This window comes from Acipenser ruthenus, chromosome 21 (genome assembly GCF_902713425.1).
Source record: "Acipenser ruthenus chromosome 21, fAciRut3.2 maternal haplotype, whole genome shotgun sequence".
In the NCBI taxonomy this organism is placed as follows: Eukaryota; Metazoa; Chordata; class Actinopteri; order Acipenseriformes; family Acipenseridae; genus Acipenser; species Acipenser ruthenus.
In genome coordinates this window covers 25,180,034-25,194,614 of record NC_081209.1, presented here as the reverse complement: position 1 = coordinate 25,194,614, position 14,581 = coordinate 25,180,034, and the positions used below count along the sequence as shown (strand labels likewise).

At 36.2% G+C, this 14,581-nt stretch overlaps 2 protein-coding genes across 2 annotated transcripts; both read right to left on the bottom strand.

The window, feature by feature from the left end:
* On the bottom strand, positions 1-9,602 carry LOC131699139 (myotubularin-related protein 10-like). The gene is made up of 5 exons (XM_058995231.1): positions 9,008-9,602; positions 8,213-8,273; positions 1,402-1,538; positions 1,125-1,197; positions 1-197 (listed from the first exon to the last, which is right to left on the bottom strand). The coding sequence occupies exons 1-5, from the start codon at positions 9,062-9,064 to the stop codon at positions 16-18; spliced, it is 510 nt and encodes a 169-aa protein (XP_058851214.1). The 5' UTR covers positions 9,065-9,602; the 3' UTR covers positions 1-15.
* An 851-nt stretch (positions 9,603-10,453) lies between these two features.
* On the bottom strand, positions 10,454-13,822 carry LOC131699138 (uncharacterized). The gene is made up of 6 exons (XM_058995229.1): positions 13,798-13,822; positions 13,520-13,567; positions 12,040-12,543; positions 11,898-11,922; positions 11,768-11,802; positions 10,454-11,411 (listed from the first exon to the last, which is right to left on the bottom strand). The coding sequence occupies exons 3-6, from the start codon at positions 12,311-12,313 to the stop codon at positions 11,116-11,118; spliced, it is 630 nt and encodes a 209-aa protein (XP_058851212.1). The 5' UTR covers positions 12,314-12,543; positions 13,520-13,567; positions 13,798-13,822; the 3' UTR covers positions 10,454-11,115.
* Positions 13,823-14,581: the final 759 nt, after the last annotated feature.

Genomic DNA, 14,581 nt, shown 5'->3' with positions numbered 1-14,581 from the left:
ACTATAACCCATCAGCTATGGCCATGTTTTCATCACAAGGAACAATAGGGTTACCTTTTTTGCACTCTCTGGCCCGGCTTCATCAAAACGAAAGCGCACAATGCGGAAGTCCTTGCAGTAGATTATTAACTCGGTGGGATTAAACTTGAGCTTCTGGTTTGATCCGAGCACCTTCTGCTTCCTCTTTGCGTCATTTACTGAAATAACACAAATAAAAACAAAATCCCAGCTAAGCACAGATTAAACAAGAGGACTGTACATATTACATTAGAACAGTAAGCAGAATAGGAAAGCTTGACAAAGATGCTTTGCCTTGCTGAGAACACCACCGTATGGAACAGGAAACCAAATGTGACTATACCTTCTGCTTTTGTTAAGACTGATTAGGAAGTAAAACCATAGAAAAAGAGGAATGTTTGTTTTGCTTTTACTGTAGCGAAACAGCTGGTGAAGGGAGTTACCAACAAATCTCACAGAGTTACTAACAAGATAACTTATTTATTATTTGCAGCCACTATGTTACAAACAAAATTACTTTTTTATAATTCAACAGCTGACAAAAAAATAGTTCCCTATTTGACAGTCTTTAGAAAGCCTCTTTGAGCCAGGATGGAAACAGAACTGCCGTTTATTGACAAGCGGCTTGTTGTAACAGCTCTGTGCATTAAGTGATGCCAGCCCAAAGTATGGCACTGTCTGCCGATACGCCAGTTGTGGTGGATAATGATAAGGTGGCGACTGTGTGTATTCAGTAACAAGCTACAATAAATAAACGAAGTCCATGACTTGAGCTCCACGTCAGATTCTAATAACAAACAGAAGTGACGCCTCCTGCTGTAGTCAGCAGTGGGCTATGGAAAGCATTTCACAGAATGATGACATAGCACATGCCTTTACAGCCAGTGGGCTGTGTGACTGTTATAAACAATGCTTTCAAGTGTGTCCTATATATTAGCAAGTTTGTTAAACTGTTACAAGAACCTGCTTGATTCAGCTGTTTTTCTTTTTGTTTTTTTAAGTGATCAATACAGTAAAAGATTGAATAACCTGTTATTGCAGTGCTGTTGTCAGTATCAGACTCTTGAAAAATGGGCTTAACATTGCCAAAACAGAAAGCTGCATACCTGTCACCACCTGCTCTATGCAGGTTAAGGGAATGTCATGTTCTCCTAGAAGCTTGTTTCTGTATTGGAATTTCTGCAAGAAAAAACAGAAACATCATGGAACTGAGCCTGTATCATACATCTAAGATCACAGTCCTCATATGAAAGCAAATACAATAAAATAAATAAACGCCACTTATCGAGATTGAGATCACAGAAAATGATACACAATGTTGCTAAATCCACAAAAACAACTCTGGTTATTTTGTACAAATACTTTTAGGGGAAGAACACATACCAGAAGAGGCACTGCATCATCAGTAATGAAGGAGATCTTGAAGTTTGTGCAGACCAGTTTCCCCCAAAGGTCTTGCTTACTTGTGTCAGTCGCAATGCATTTCCTTACAAAGTTAACTTCGTTGACAACAATCTCCCCTGGAAAAAGAATTAAAGACAAAGGAATATTGAAGTGAAAATCTGCAAAGAAGAATCACCAGACTTCAGACAAAGGCTCTAGGAAGCACATGGTGTGGCTTCTAGTCAAGGGGATAAAGTCAAGGTTTCCTTTGAACCTTTCTACATGCAGTACTGCTGGAACACTAGTTAATTCATCCACAGTGCTATTCTGATACAGTCTCCCATAAAAATGGCAGAACATTTTCTTTTGATAAAGTTACAGTCAGAGTTCAGTGTATTAATTCTGCTGCTAGCTTTAATAGTACAATTTAAGGATATACCTATTTGTTTCATTGGGTCTATGAAATACTATCTGAGCTGCTAAAGACCGTTTAAAACCACTGGCTTCTTTCTCAGTACTGCATATTACTATAGTGCGGACTTCTATATACTACAGTTAAAGTTGACGGGTTACTTTGGGAACCAGCCTATTCTACTATACTACACATTGACGTTTTGTTTAGTGTGTGTGTATGTGTATATATATATATATCTCTATCTCTATCTCTATCTTATATATATATATATATATATATATATATATATATATATATATATATATATATATATATATAAACAATTCATAACAAATAGAGGATATTCAAGTACTGTATCTCTCTGTTGGTGACTACTGTAGTCGGAAGCAAATACATTTTTGTCACTGGCATTTACTGAATTTAAATATTTTCTTTATTGCTGTACCTGGTTGCTTCATAAAGATTAAGTAATCTGTTACACTGTCAAGAGAAAGTATACAAATTTCAAGAGAGAATGAGAGCCATAGTTTGGATTGGGTAATGGAAACTTGTGTGGATTTTTAGTCACTGTGCATGATTTAGTCAACAGACCCAACTCAAGTTTGTCTGAAAAGGGTTGAATTTGAATCCATAACACTAATTCCAGAAGTATTTCAGCACAGTAGAAACGGTTTTGCGCACCAGGATGTTTTATATTATTAAATAGTAATGAGTCAGCACATTAAGTTTGTATGTTGACTCTGTATCTAAGGTTCACAAGTTTCCAGCCCGGTTTATAGTTTACAAGTAGAAAACTCCTGAGCTACCTACTGGTAATGGCTATTTCACTTCTTTCCAGATGTAGAATACCAACTTCTTTCTCATACGTGACAAAATGTGTAACAGTTCACCCTACCCCACATACTAACTTCAAATTATATTGTTTCCCTGTTTTGTTAATTGAGATATTCACTAAAGTCATATTGTATTGTTCTCTTTAATTGACATGCTTGATAAAATCTTTCAATTAAAGCATATTAAGGAGATCAGCTACAATAAGTATTTGCCCCAAAGCCAAGTTCGCAAAACAAACAAACAAACAATTGTTACAAAATTTCAAATCAGCCTTCAAAAAGAAGCTTTTACTTGCAGTTACTGTAGGTTGATTAAATTGATAAAACAGTATGTTTCTTTTTAGTTTTGGAATAAAGCAGCATAAACTTCACCAGAGCATAACAGTTTCCTCCTGGCTTCGACTTATTCAATAGGGTGATTTTTGCTGCAAACTAAGGCAAAGCATCTAATTTACATATGTCACTTAAATAGTCAATGGCTGTGAATGGTCTGAATGCTGACCTCAGCTATCCATGTCTGTGTTTCCTGAGAATCTGCCCAACAATGCTGCAAGCAACCACAATGCCAGCTGTATTTCCAGTGGGCCGGTTAGTCTTACTTTCTGCAAGGTTCTTCTTGTGGAACATTAAAACACATGCACGCTCTTAAACAGCTTACACACTGTAACCAATACAATAAAATACATTGAACAAGGTCTGTAACAGAGGGGAACTTGATGACAAGGAGTTTAGTCAACACTGGAGGGGAAGCCCACACCAGCCCAGTTGCAGTCACTTCAGCTTTCACTACTTATCTGTCTTACAGATTTTCTACATTCCCTTAAATCAGTTTCAGCTGCAGACTCTCAACTTTCCTCTTTCTCTGAAGCTTTTTTACCAAACAAATGCTCACCTGAATGCAATGCAGTTAAACTTATTTTCAGCATAGGGTTTCAAAAAAACTTTCCTACAGAAACAAATATCTTAAACCTGTATTACACTAGGCAGAACACCTTTAAAAAAATAATAAAATAAATAACAATGAATGAATATGGATAGAAATGGTCATAGAGGGGAAATGACTGCTAAGTTGTGGAATATGACTGAGTGAAACAGGTTCTGACTCATCCAGGGTTCAGCTGGTCCCATCTGTAAAGGAGCAATGCAAAACACAATGAGGGAAACAAGGAGGGAAAAAGGCCAACTAACCAAGCTATTTTTAGGTGCGTTTGACTCTATCTGGTAGACCTTATACTTTCCATAGAAGTAACTGTGTTATGTACTCCTAATCCAAGGAAAGGACAATGGAAAAAAAAAGTAGTGTCTGTCTAGGGCTCTGCTAATATAGTCATCTTTAAAACGGGTTCTAATGCATAAATGGAGGCATACGTAATGAAAAAAAGACTATGCATGCCAAAATTATTCAACATCCTTTTTTTGTGTGGAAATAAGAGCAACATATATTTTCTAGTCCGGCAGACTACTATTCTATTATTCCATGATAAAGCAGAACCCACATAGTAGTACTGCACAGTTGGTTTTGTTGTTTCTCTTCATTAGTTTGAATCACAGCAGTCTGTCACTTTATTTGTGATGCGTTCCTGGCTTGCACAGATACAATGCAGGGTTAGTATATATGGCATTAGGATCAATGATGTTTGATTAAAATTTAAAATACCAGCACTACAGCAGGTGCTTGTTGACATGTTTGGTAACAGGGCTCAGGGATAAAGGGAGAATCTCTTACTAAGGAAACAAACAAATCTTTCGTCGTCTTGAGATTTTCAACGTGCTCTTTTTTAATTATCTAAATGGTGGTTACAGCAGGTCTTTAAAATCACTAAAATAGACTAAGATTTTGCAGATGGCAATACACTAAAGAAACCTCAGCGAACTGGTATATTAGTATCTGAAAGTCAAATGAGAACGAGGATGGCTATTTGCAAACTGGCACCATTTGAAACCCTATATTGTGAGATCAGTCATGTCTCCGATTACTGATTAAGTGCATCAGTAATGCATTGCTCAATGCAACACATTTCGTTGATTTACCTGGCAGCTTTGAAGAGTTTCCTGTATGTAGAGCAAATATCCTGCAGCTTTAAAAGCATACCGTATCACAGCTGGGTTTTCACCTGTCCTTCATTAAACATTTCAAACAACAAGCAGATACCCAAATTAAAGTACACAGGATATTCTACCATTTAGCATTATGCAACAAACATCTGGAAACATTTGCCTATAAGGCTTGTTAACAATATTTTTACTGAGAGCAAGGAAGAAAACATTAAACCTAGCCTAGCAGGGAGATTTAGATTTGAGCCCATGTTGTTTCCACGGCTGTTTTCCATAAGGCAAACACAACTGAATGTCAACATTGAGTGAACATATTCAAAAACGAGCTGTTTGTCAATAGGGCTATCTTTCTGTAAAGTGCTTAATCAACTGCAACCAGCTTGTTGTCCTGTATCTTATGCACACACGTCTACAGGAAGCTGATTTTAGTTCCTCTTTTTTTGCACATTCCAAGCCCATATTTCAGTACCATGTTACAGTAAATTTGTGAAGATGTTACAAGCAGTGGGAGTTGTGGAGTTCAGGAACAGCAGTTTTGGATTAAAAAAGGGACACTGATTTTGTACAGCACAACCTAGTAACTGAAAATGAGGGACAAATCTGTAATTCAAACAGGTTTTGATCAAGTAAATAACATTTAAAAATACGTCCATTCTTTCACAAGGATGCTTCTGTATAGACAAGACATAAGATAGCAAAACAAAAAGCATAAACAAGATGCAGCCTCAAAACCCTTAAACCACAAAGCGCACACTGCAATTTGGGACCCTGGCAAACACAGACACCTGTCCCGTCTCAAACACACAGAAGCCTGAAAAACACACAGCCTGTATTTACTCCTGTAGCATTAAAAAATATGTTTTCTGTTTTACTCCTTCCCACATAACAGTGCAAAAATAAAATAACACTGAAATAACTACCAGACATTCTAGATTAGGTAATTTAAAGATATCTTTAATAGTGGCTAAGTGGGTTCCTAGTTGTAGACAAATAAAATATCACTACTGTAAGTCTGATTCAAGTATTGCCACACTAGCATACAAAACAAGACCCATTATTGCCCACATTTAGTCAGGGCACTAAACTTGTACCACTAGTTATAAGGTATTTTGCAGAACCATAGACAACCCAAAACCTAAATTCAAGTTTAATGGTTAAGAGACCAAATTGTAAAAAACAATGTGCCCTTAATGCCTAGATTTAGCATATGAGCCGTCTTCCTGTATATCCTTCTGCATTTTAATTATAAGCACTCAGTCTGATAATGGTGCAGTAAGATAAGCTAGAGCACCAGCTCAGTCCTAGACTTTGTGGGTTGAAACTCAGCAAGAGTAGCCCCCTGTGGAAACAGTTTTTACACCTCTGCAATCAAATTGGACATATTTCTGTTTGCAAATGTACAGTGCAGAGTTCCTTTAGCCTAATGCATGCCTGCGCTGTATTCACTTGCATGCTCTCACTGTCCATTCATTGCTCAGCTGCTTCATAAAGTGAAAGAAGCCTTCATAAACGCCACTACAGACACACATTTGGGTAACACAGTATCACCATTATTTTCACTTTAAAAATCTTGCAGCAGCATGTACAATATAGTCCTAAAGCTACATTTGTAAATGTACAGCATGCGATATTTTTAGACAATGTTTTTAGCTGTGGTTAAATCAACCACCCAAAAAACAAGAGCACTTCCTGATTATACAGGCGCACTACTGTAGGTTAAACACTAAGCTCATTTCTGCAGCTGCAACTGTAAATGTGTTTTGAGCTCTATTTTCACATCAGGTGTACTGTATATCAGTTCAGAGCTGTGTTAGAGATGAGGACTCAGTCTTACAGCAGCTTTTTACGACTTTGCACGGAATACATGATTCTAATTCTCAATTGTGTTATTACAAATATATTTTGTTTTCACACAGCCTCAGTGCTGTACTGCTCTAACTGGACAGAACCAGATGCCATGAAAGATCAGAGCAGAGATAAATACAGCCTGTAGCAAAAGGCTGCAGTGTTCGATCAGCGATGCTCTCTGTAACACTCTTTGTTAAAGGAACTGAATGAAACAGTGTGCAGCCTAGCAAAAAAGAAAGTCATGTTCAAATCTCAATCTGTTTTGTTTCTTTGTTTAACCAGGAAGTGACAGTGATCTATGGAACCTTCTAATGTATTTGCTATGGTTGTACAGTGATCCATCTTTATTTCACAATGACCTGGACATCAAATGAGAGAAATATTGAACAATGAATAACTGATCATGCATGGCTCAATATAGTATTGTGTATACTATTTACCTTCAACATGGCCTTATCATGAATTAAACTGATTTGTGATATCAGCTGCAAGTAAATAAATATTATATATATATGTAAATCATAGCTACAGTACCATGAAAAGTACATTCAGCATTAAATTGGATAAATGGAACTCTAGATATACTGTACTATATATACACAGAAGAAAATACATTCATAATATCAGCAAGATACATGTTCCTTAGGCAATACACCGACATCAGACATTAACTATATCCTTGCAAAATAGATAACTACTGTAATGACAAGATGTAACACTGACTACAAAAAGTATTCATGCTAAAAAAAAAAAAAAAGAGCATGTTTAAAACAGAACAGAACACCAAGGCACTTAAACTAAGCAAGCTACTGCTTGAGTGTCACTGTCTTATAACACTGTTCAATCTAGCCATAGATTGTAGCAAATCAGCACATACCTTAGTAAACAATTAACTCACAATTACATTTTAGTACTGTAGCTAACCAGTGTCATTAAACAATACAAAATGGTCTGATGAGACTTCTTGTGAATTTAAAAGGTTGTCCAGAACAGTGTCATATCATCTAAATTATTTTGTGCTGACATTGCTTAATCAATTATGTACACTTGTTCTCAAAAGGGGGCCCACAAGGCTGGATAACCATGGATACTGAGCTCTCAGTTCTGTAACTAGGGGGCTACTCTCCCAATTCAAGGCTAAAGCAGCGTGAGAATGCAAGGCACTGCACTGTTTGCTGTACCTGCTTTTCAGGACCAGTCAGAAGTACACCCTACCCTTCAATATAACAGGACTGTGGAGTCAGTCTTCTCCCATCTAAAAATAATGCAATATCTAGAGAGTGTGCAAGTGTTAAGCCATATCAATGAAGGTAATAGGGTTTACTGAAGGTCTGTCTTATTGCATTCTGAGGGTGATTTCACAGAAGAAATCAATATCTAGGAATTTGAAGGCACTTTTACTAGCCACTTTTTACAGCACAAATGTTACCCAATAAGCAATGTTGTAACATATAGGGACAATAAAAAATAAAGCATTTGATCTCATTTAAAACTTGTTTGCTTAGGAGTGGGGGGCGAGGTTCACATGTTTACAACACTGTTTAGCACACAATCCATTTACGAACATGATTTCCCACCACGTTATTTTTTTTAGCATCCACTGTATAGTGTACTTACAAGGCTGAAGATGTCTGTCTCTAACTCCTAAAGCAATGCTCACCTGGTAGTAGTTTTGCTTCTAACTTCCTTACAGTTGGCTGGGGACTGTTCTTCACTTCTGTCTGTAAAGAGAGTTTTACAGTCACAAGAGTAGATTATATAGCAGACTTATTATTAAAACTACAAAACAAGATCTCCCTGTATAAACGACGTGCCGCTTCAAAAACATTACTAGTATTAGGTGAAACTTTTCCAAAGCATAAATACATTCAAATGTGTTTTTTCCCCAGCAGATGGGAAAATATTGGCTCTGCATCACTAACAGACTACCCAGAGAGACAACAGCATCGCAATTGGTGAGGGGGTAAGGGGTACAGACTTTCTACAACTCAAGACCATTAACATTATGTCAGGAGACCCAATGTGTTACTGTTATTACTGACAACAGTCCCGAATGGATCACAAGCTCCTTTTGCAAGAGGTCATGTAGATTATTAAAGGTCGATATTATTTAATCTGTATAAACGACATGCCATTTACACACGAGACAGAAACTCCAAAAACAAATACAGATTCTAAATGTAGTCACCCCAGTTTTTAAAAATAAAATCAAAAATACCACCCCCAAATTATTTAACAATCTTACATGGTTCTGTTTACAAAACGTTGTTTTTCTGATTTGGAAACATTTGTAAGCCAACGAAGCAAAACTGAGTTATAAAATATTGAAATAACAAACAAGTTAACTATTATTACGCACTTTTAGTTACCAAAGTATAAAAAAGTTAAGTTCTGGCTGTGCTACCCGCAATTAACATCCAGTTAATACGAAACAATATGAAAAGTAAATGGTTACCTGCAGGGGAGGGAGGTAGGATTTGAAAGTTGGTTTCAGAGGCTTTACGGGAAACATTCTGCCTGCCAAGCTAATTCCCAAACGTATCCAGTGAAGTGTGGTCCTCAGTACACTGTCCTGGTCCTACACACGTTTGTAAGCGTGCCTGGGAGCAAAGCTGTTGCTGTAACCAGCCTTTTCGTGAAGCGATACTGCTCGTCAGTGCCCATCAGCACACAGACACATAAAGGAAACTCTTCAGTCAGAGGACTTGTCTCTTTTTTTCCTTTCTTTTTTTTTGTTGTTGTACCTAGTTTTGCACAGGCTACGAAAGCGTCAGTCGTAAGAATTCAGTTTACAAATTACCTTTTTGAGTTTCCTGAAAAAGTGGGATTGAAAAGGCGTCTCTTTCCGCCCTTCTTCACCCTGAACTAAGTGCCCAGAGCTGGAGAGCAAATGTGTTCTGAGTTTCTACGCTTTTGCCACAGCAGCCATGTTAGACTGTCACTAGGAGGGCGTTCCAGTGTTCTACGGCAGCACAGTGCAGCCAAACCTCATTCAATACGGCACCACCAGAGTAATGCGGCTCTCCTCATGTCTTTGCAGTGTTTGCAAAAGTTTCTTTTGCAGGGCAAATATGTTACATAATAAAATCGGATATTCTGTATGATAAAGATAATACAAAAACAAACAATAATTGAATAAATTCGAAAATAACACTGAAAAAGACAAAACATTATGAAATAAATTATTTAAATACAGCACTTATCGTAGTATTTAATTTGTCGAAACCACATATATATTTTTAACTTAAAAAGATTACATTGTATATAATAAAGCTCATCTGTACACCGTCATCACATGGAATTGCACTAAAAATAAAATGCGGGTATTCGATGCCACCTAGTGAATAAAAAGTAATATTGCAGTTATTATGCAATATCTACTGGTTTAAGCAATAAGATTATTTATTGAGCTCATTTAAAGGGAACAGTCCTGAATAGTGTGTGTTTCGCTCGAGAATAGAACATTGAAGTGCAGTACCGTATAATGAATGCAGTATTCAGACACAGCCACTAAAACAAGTTGCTGTACAAAGAAAAAAATAAAATAAATAAAACGTTTAGCACTAATAATAGGAAAGTGTAGATCGAATAGGTTTTTAGGTGCTGGATGAAAATCAATATACACAGACATACAAAACAGACCTAAGTTTTCAGGTTTCATATTTGAGATCAGATAGCATCCGTGCTATAACTATTGTTTTATATTTTGTGGATATTATTCTCCCTGGGAATTCTGTCACATGAACTCACTTGGAATCCAGTCCTGGATTCAATTAAAATTATGACGGAACTATAGCCATTATAAAGTTTAGCTATGGCAATTAATTTGATGCGGCTAAATCTGTTATTCGCCTGTCAAGAAATCTGATTCAATGTTTGTTGTTTTCATAAAACATCAAAGTTTTTAGCAGATTCATAAAACACAGTTTATTAAAGTATGTTCAAACAAACTACACTTAAAAACAATGCATAAATTAAAGTTCCTCTTACAAAGCAAACTATTAATACCAATATACAGTATAATTCTGCAACTAAAATGTTTCCTACTAGTGCAAAGCTAGCTAAAGCATTGACAGGTTTCTGTCTGTTTTAACTCAATCTATTTTATCATCATATAATGTACTTCTTAATCTTTAAATCACTCTTTAGCAATATCCATAATTACCTTCATAGTTCAGGTTAAATCATTGTCTCTTTAAAATCTATTTACAATAAACATCTGCAAAACGTAGATGTGTATAGAAAAATCTTATTATCACATAATATTGTTGTAGATGTATTTACCTAATAGGCTCCCTGGTTAGGTAGGGGTACATTTGAAATTAAGAGAAATTGAAACAGTCTGAACATAAAGAACATCTTTAGCAAAGTCCCAGTACATTTTAAACATGCTTTGCACACGATTATACTATACAATTACTGTACTTTACAATGCTGTAGTATGCTATTGCTTAGTTACTTGCTTTCACAATGCTTTTACTGTGCTTTACTACAATTTGACCATGGTAAATGTTTTATAAGTGCTAGCTTTGTTTATCAATGCATTCTCTGTGCCCTCATTAGTCATTTAGATATCTTTTGATTGTCATCAATTTTGTCGTATATGTGGGCTTCGTGGTCAGCTGGTGCATCTCGATTGCCCTGCTGGTTACAGGGTTTGGGAGCCTCGCATAACGAAAGAGCTGTCCCTTCATACTCAGTGTTCAGCCTGACCACCGAATAGGGCTCTGCCCGCTCTGGATTCATTTCATCTCCCTTCTCCTGGCTGCAGGACTCCGGTGCCAGTCTCACCACAGAGTAGGGCTCTGAAGTGTCTGCGCCTTCAACATTATTTCTGCCCACAACAGCGTATGGTGTACCTGTAAACCACAAGGCTGCATTCAGGATTACAGAGTTAAACACTGTTACAGTACTGTTCTACAGGGCTAGGTGGTATTGTCTCTGCTTAGTCTACACAGTAAAAATGTATGTGAAAGAGTGATACACTTCACATGTGCTGTCACGACACTTGTATGGTATCAGATCTCATCATATAGGAATACATAAATGAACCTATAAATCTCAGTATAGCAGATGTTCAAAACTTTGTGGTGCTCTGCTGTTAGCACTGATAGCTAATGTTCATAATGTCTGCTAACGGAAAACAATCATAAACTACCTATAACAGTATCTTTTTTTATTCGTATTGTGTTTTTGAAGAACACGTTACACTTACAATCAGTGTCTTGTAACTCAACCACTTGCTGGTCTCTGTAAATGATAGAAATCAGAGATTATGGCTGGAGTTCTATGGTATCTTACTGAATTATGTACATTAATACACAATGAATAAAAAGATGCATTACCTTTGCATACTTAAAGATGTAGAACCTTTAAAAACAAAAACATATCAGAAGGTTTTGAAACTCAAACTCAACAGTATACAACAAAGCTATGCTCTTGTTATGATCACTTTATATGTTAGTCTTTCTGGAGACCTGTACTTACCCTTTGTGTTGGCTTTCTTCTTTCTCATCACAAGGGCAATAGCACCTATAAGAACTGCCAGTACAACAGCCCCGATAATATACAAAGGGAGAAATGGATCATTTGCTTGAGAGATGTCAATAGAGATGTTGGTTATAACCCTCCAGGTGATCTTGGAGTCAAACACATTTACTATACAGACATAACGCCCCCGATCAGAGGCTGTAACGCTAGTTATAATAAGGTCGTGTACACAGGGACTACAATATGGATTTGGTGGTTCCTTGTAAATCATTCTTTCCAAACCGGTCCCCTCAACACAGCAGTGGGTGTTGTTTTCAAATGAATTAGAGGTAGCATGATTAGAATGGAGACATGTATTGCCATTCTCAGATTTGATCCAATACACTGTATAAGAAGCACTTCTTGTCAGGTTGAATTTGCATGGTAGAGTAACATTGTCTCCAGGCTCTTTGGTTAATGGTTGTGCTGCTGCATCTTCTTTTAGAATGATGGTCTTCCCTTCTGAAGTTAAAATCAAACATTATATTATTAAAATTACAACAAGAAAAGGTAATGTTCATATACATTTACTGATAACATATCATTTCCTGTATCTCCCATGTTATCTATCCACTTTGTTGCAAGAATATTGTGACGGCACAGCATGGCAACCCAATGCATTCTCTGTGTGTCACGAACGCATCATCGTTTTCAGCAGCTATAATATTTATGACATTTGGTTCTTCCCCCTTCCTGTTATTGTAGTTCAAACATATATAGAGAAATAATTCCATTACTATAACCAGCTTCACCAGAAGAAGTCTTATACATTTGATGAATAGCAAACAACCAGCACCTCTTACACACCCCAATATAAAACAGCAGCTCTCCCCAGACCTCTACTGAAGGTCACCGGTTCAAATCCCACCTCTGCCACTGACTGACCCTGAGCAAGTCACTTAACCTCCTTGTGCTCCGTCCTTCGGATGACATGTTAAATCAATGTACTATTATTATTATTATTTATTTCTTAGCAGATGCCCTTATCCAGGGCGACTTACAATTGTTACAAGATATCACATTATATAGATATCACATTATTTTTTATTTTTTTTTAATATAAATATAAAACACAATATAAAAATAAAGATATTATTATTATTATTATTATTATTATTATTATTATTATTATTATTATTATTATTATTATTATTATTATTATTATTAACATCACATTACTAAATACACTACAAACACATGAAAAGAGATCTGCATTAGAGCAAGTTCACATATTTTAAATAAACTGTTATTAAGAAATGCTAATTTTTATATTAATAAAACAGACATTGTTTTTTTTAAAATATAGCACTGTGAGGCTTCCTCTCCAAATCAAATGTTTCTGTTGAAGTTAAATAATGTGATTTCACACAGAGCAGCTCTGGGTTTATGGAAAGGACTACTGTTGATCAAACAAAATGAACATGTAAAAACTACTTACTCTCATCATCATCATCATCATCATCATCATCATCATCATCATCTGTCACTGCCACGATGAAAAAATCCAAAGACTGACAGTTACATTCAGTAAAAGCAGAATTCAATAATTTAGCCTTTTGACAAGATGATTTGTGCTTTGAACTGGGTCCACAAGCATACATTGCACTGTTCTCTGGTTTATGAAGTGTAATAGTGTTTGAGTTGACGTCACATGTCATCTTGTCATGGTTTTTCACATCACAATCGAACTGAAAGTCAAGGTCACGATCGACATACCAAAGAGGGCTGCTCTGGTGACACGTCATAGCAACACTCTGTTCTTCATTTAGTAACAATAAATGCGTGCTTCCTTGTAGAATGTCATGCAAATAAATAAACAGAACAATACAACAGTTAAATGAGACAGATATATACAGACATACAGCTATGGTCAAACGTTTAGTATCGCCCTAGATGAAACCCGCTGACTAATGTTACGGTAACATATTGAATTACATGCCGCTTTGTAGTTTTCCATATTAAGCACTGAACGTAAAAAAAGGACAAAACATAACATTAAATACTGTACTACTGTATTACTGTGGCTTCAGGTAGACTTTTTATTTAATTATGTCTCAATCTGTCATAGCTCTGTCTATCTATCTATCTATCTATCTATCTATCTATCTATCTGTCTATCTATCTATAGTAGTAACCTATTGGTTTTTATGTGAAAATAAATATTGGCATTCCATAAAACTGACATAGAATAAATGTTAAGAGCAGAACTTTCCAGTTTTGAAATGATGCTGTGGTGACAGATTATTTAGAGACACTTAAAGTGATGTGCTACAGAGTTTTGTGTATTTCACGGCAGTAATGTAAATTAATGTTTGTTAAAAAAAAAAAAAAAAATTAAGTAACTTACCTTGTACACCACCAACGCAAAACAATAAAACCATGTAGAAAGCATCCATACTGTCGGTTTAACTTTCTTTAACTTCTCTCAGCTAGAACAAAAGAGTACCTTACCACACATAACTGTGTAATATTACCAGTTAAATATATGAATACCAAAAGA

What these genes read in the sequence shown, in the direction of transcription:
- LOC131699138 (XM_058995229.1), bottom strand. Translation starts at nt 12,313, where the DNA reads ATGATTTACAAGGAACCACCAAATCCATATTGTAGTCCCTGTGTACAC. An exon ending in GAAGAAAGCCAACACAAAGG is followed by an intron (nt 11,923 to 12,039) that starts GTAAGTACAGGT and finishes TTGTTTTTAAAG; the next exon opens with GTTCTACATCTTTAAGTATG. An exon ending in TGAGTTACAAGACACTGATT is followed by an intron (nt 11,412 to 11,767) that starts GTAAGTGTAACG and finishes TGTGGTTTACAG; the next exon opens with GTACACCATACGCTGTTGTG.
- LOC131699139 (XM_058995231.1), bottom strand. Translation starts at nt 9,064, where the DNA reads ATGTTTCCCGTAAAGCCTCTGAAACCAACTTTCAAATCCTACCTCCCT. An exon ending in CCTACCTCCCTCCCCTGCAG is followed by an intron (nt 8,274 to 9,007) that starts GTAACCATTTAC and finishes CTCTCTTTACAG; the next exon opens with ACAGAAGTGAAGAACAGTCC. An exon ending in CATAGAGCAGGTGGTGACAG is followed by an intron (nt 198 to 1,124) that starts GTATGCAGCTTT and finishes GTGTTATTTCAG; the next exon opens with TAAATGACGCAAAGAGGAAG.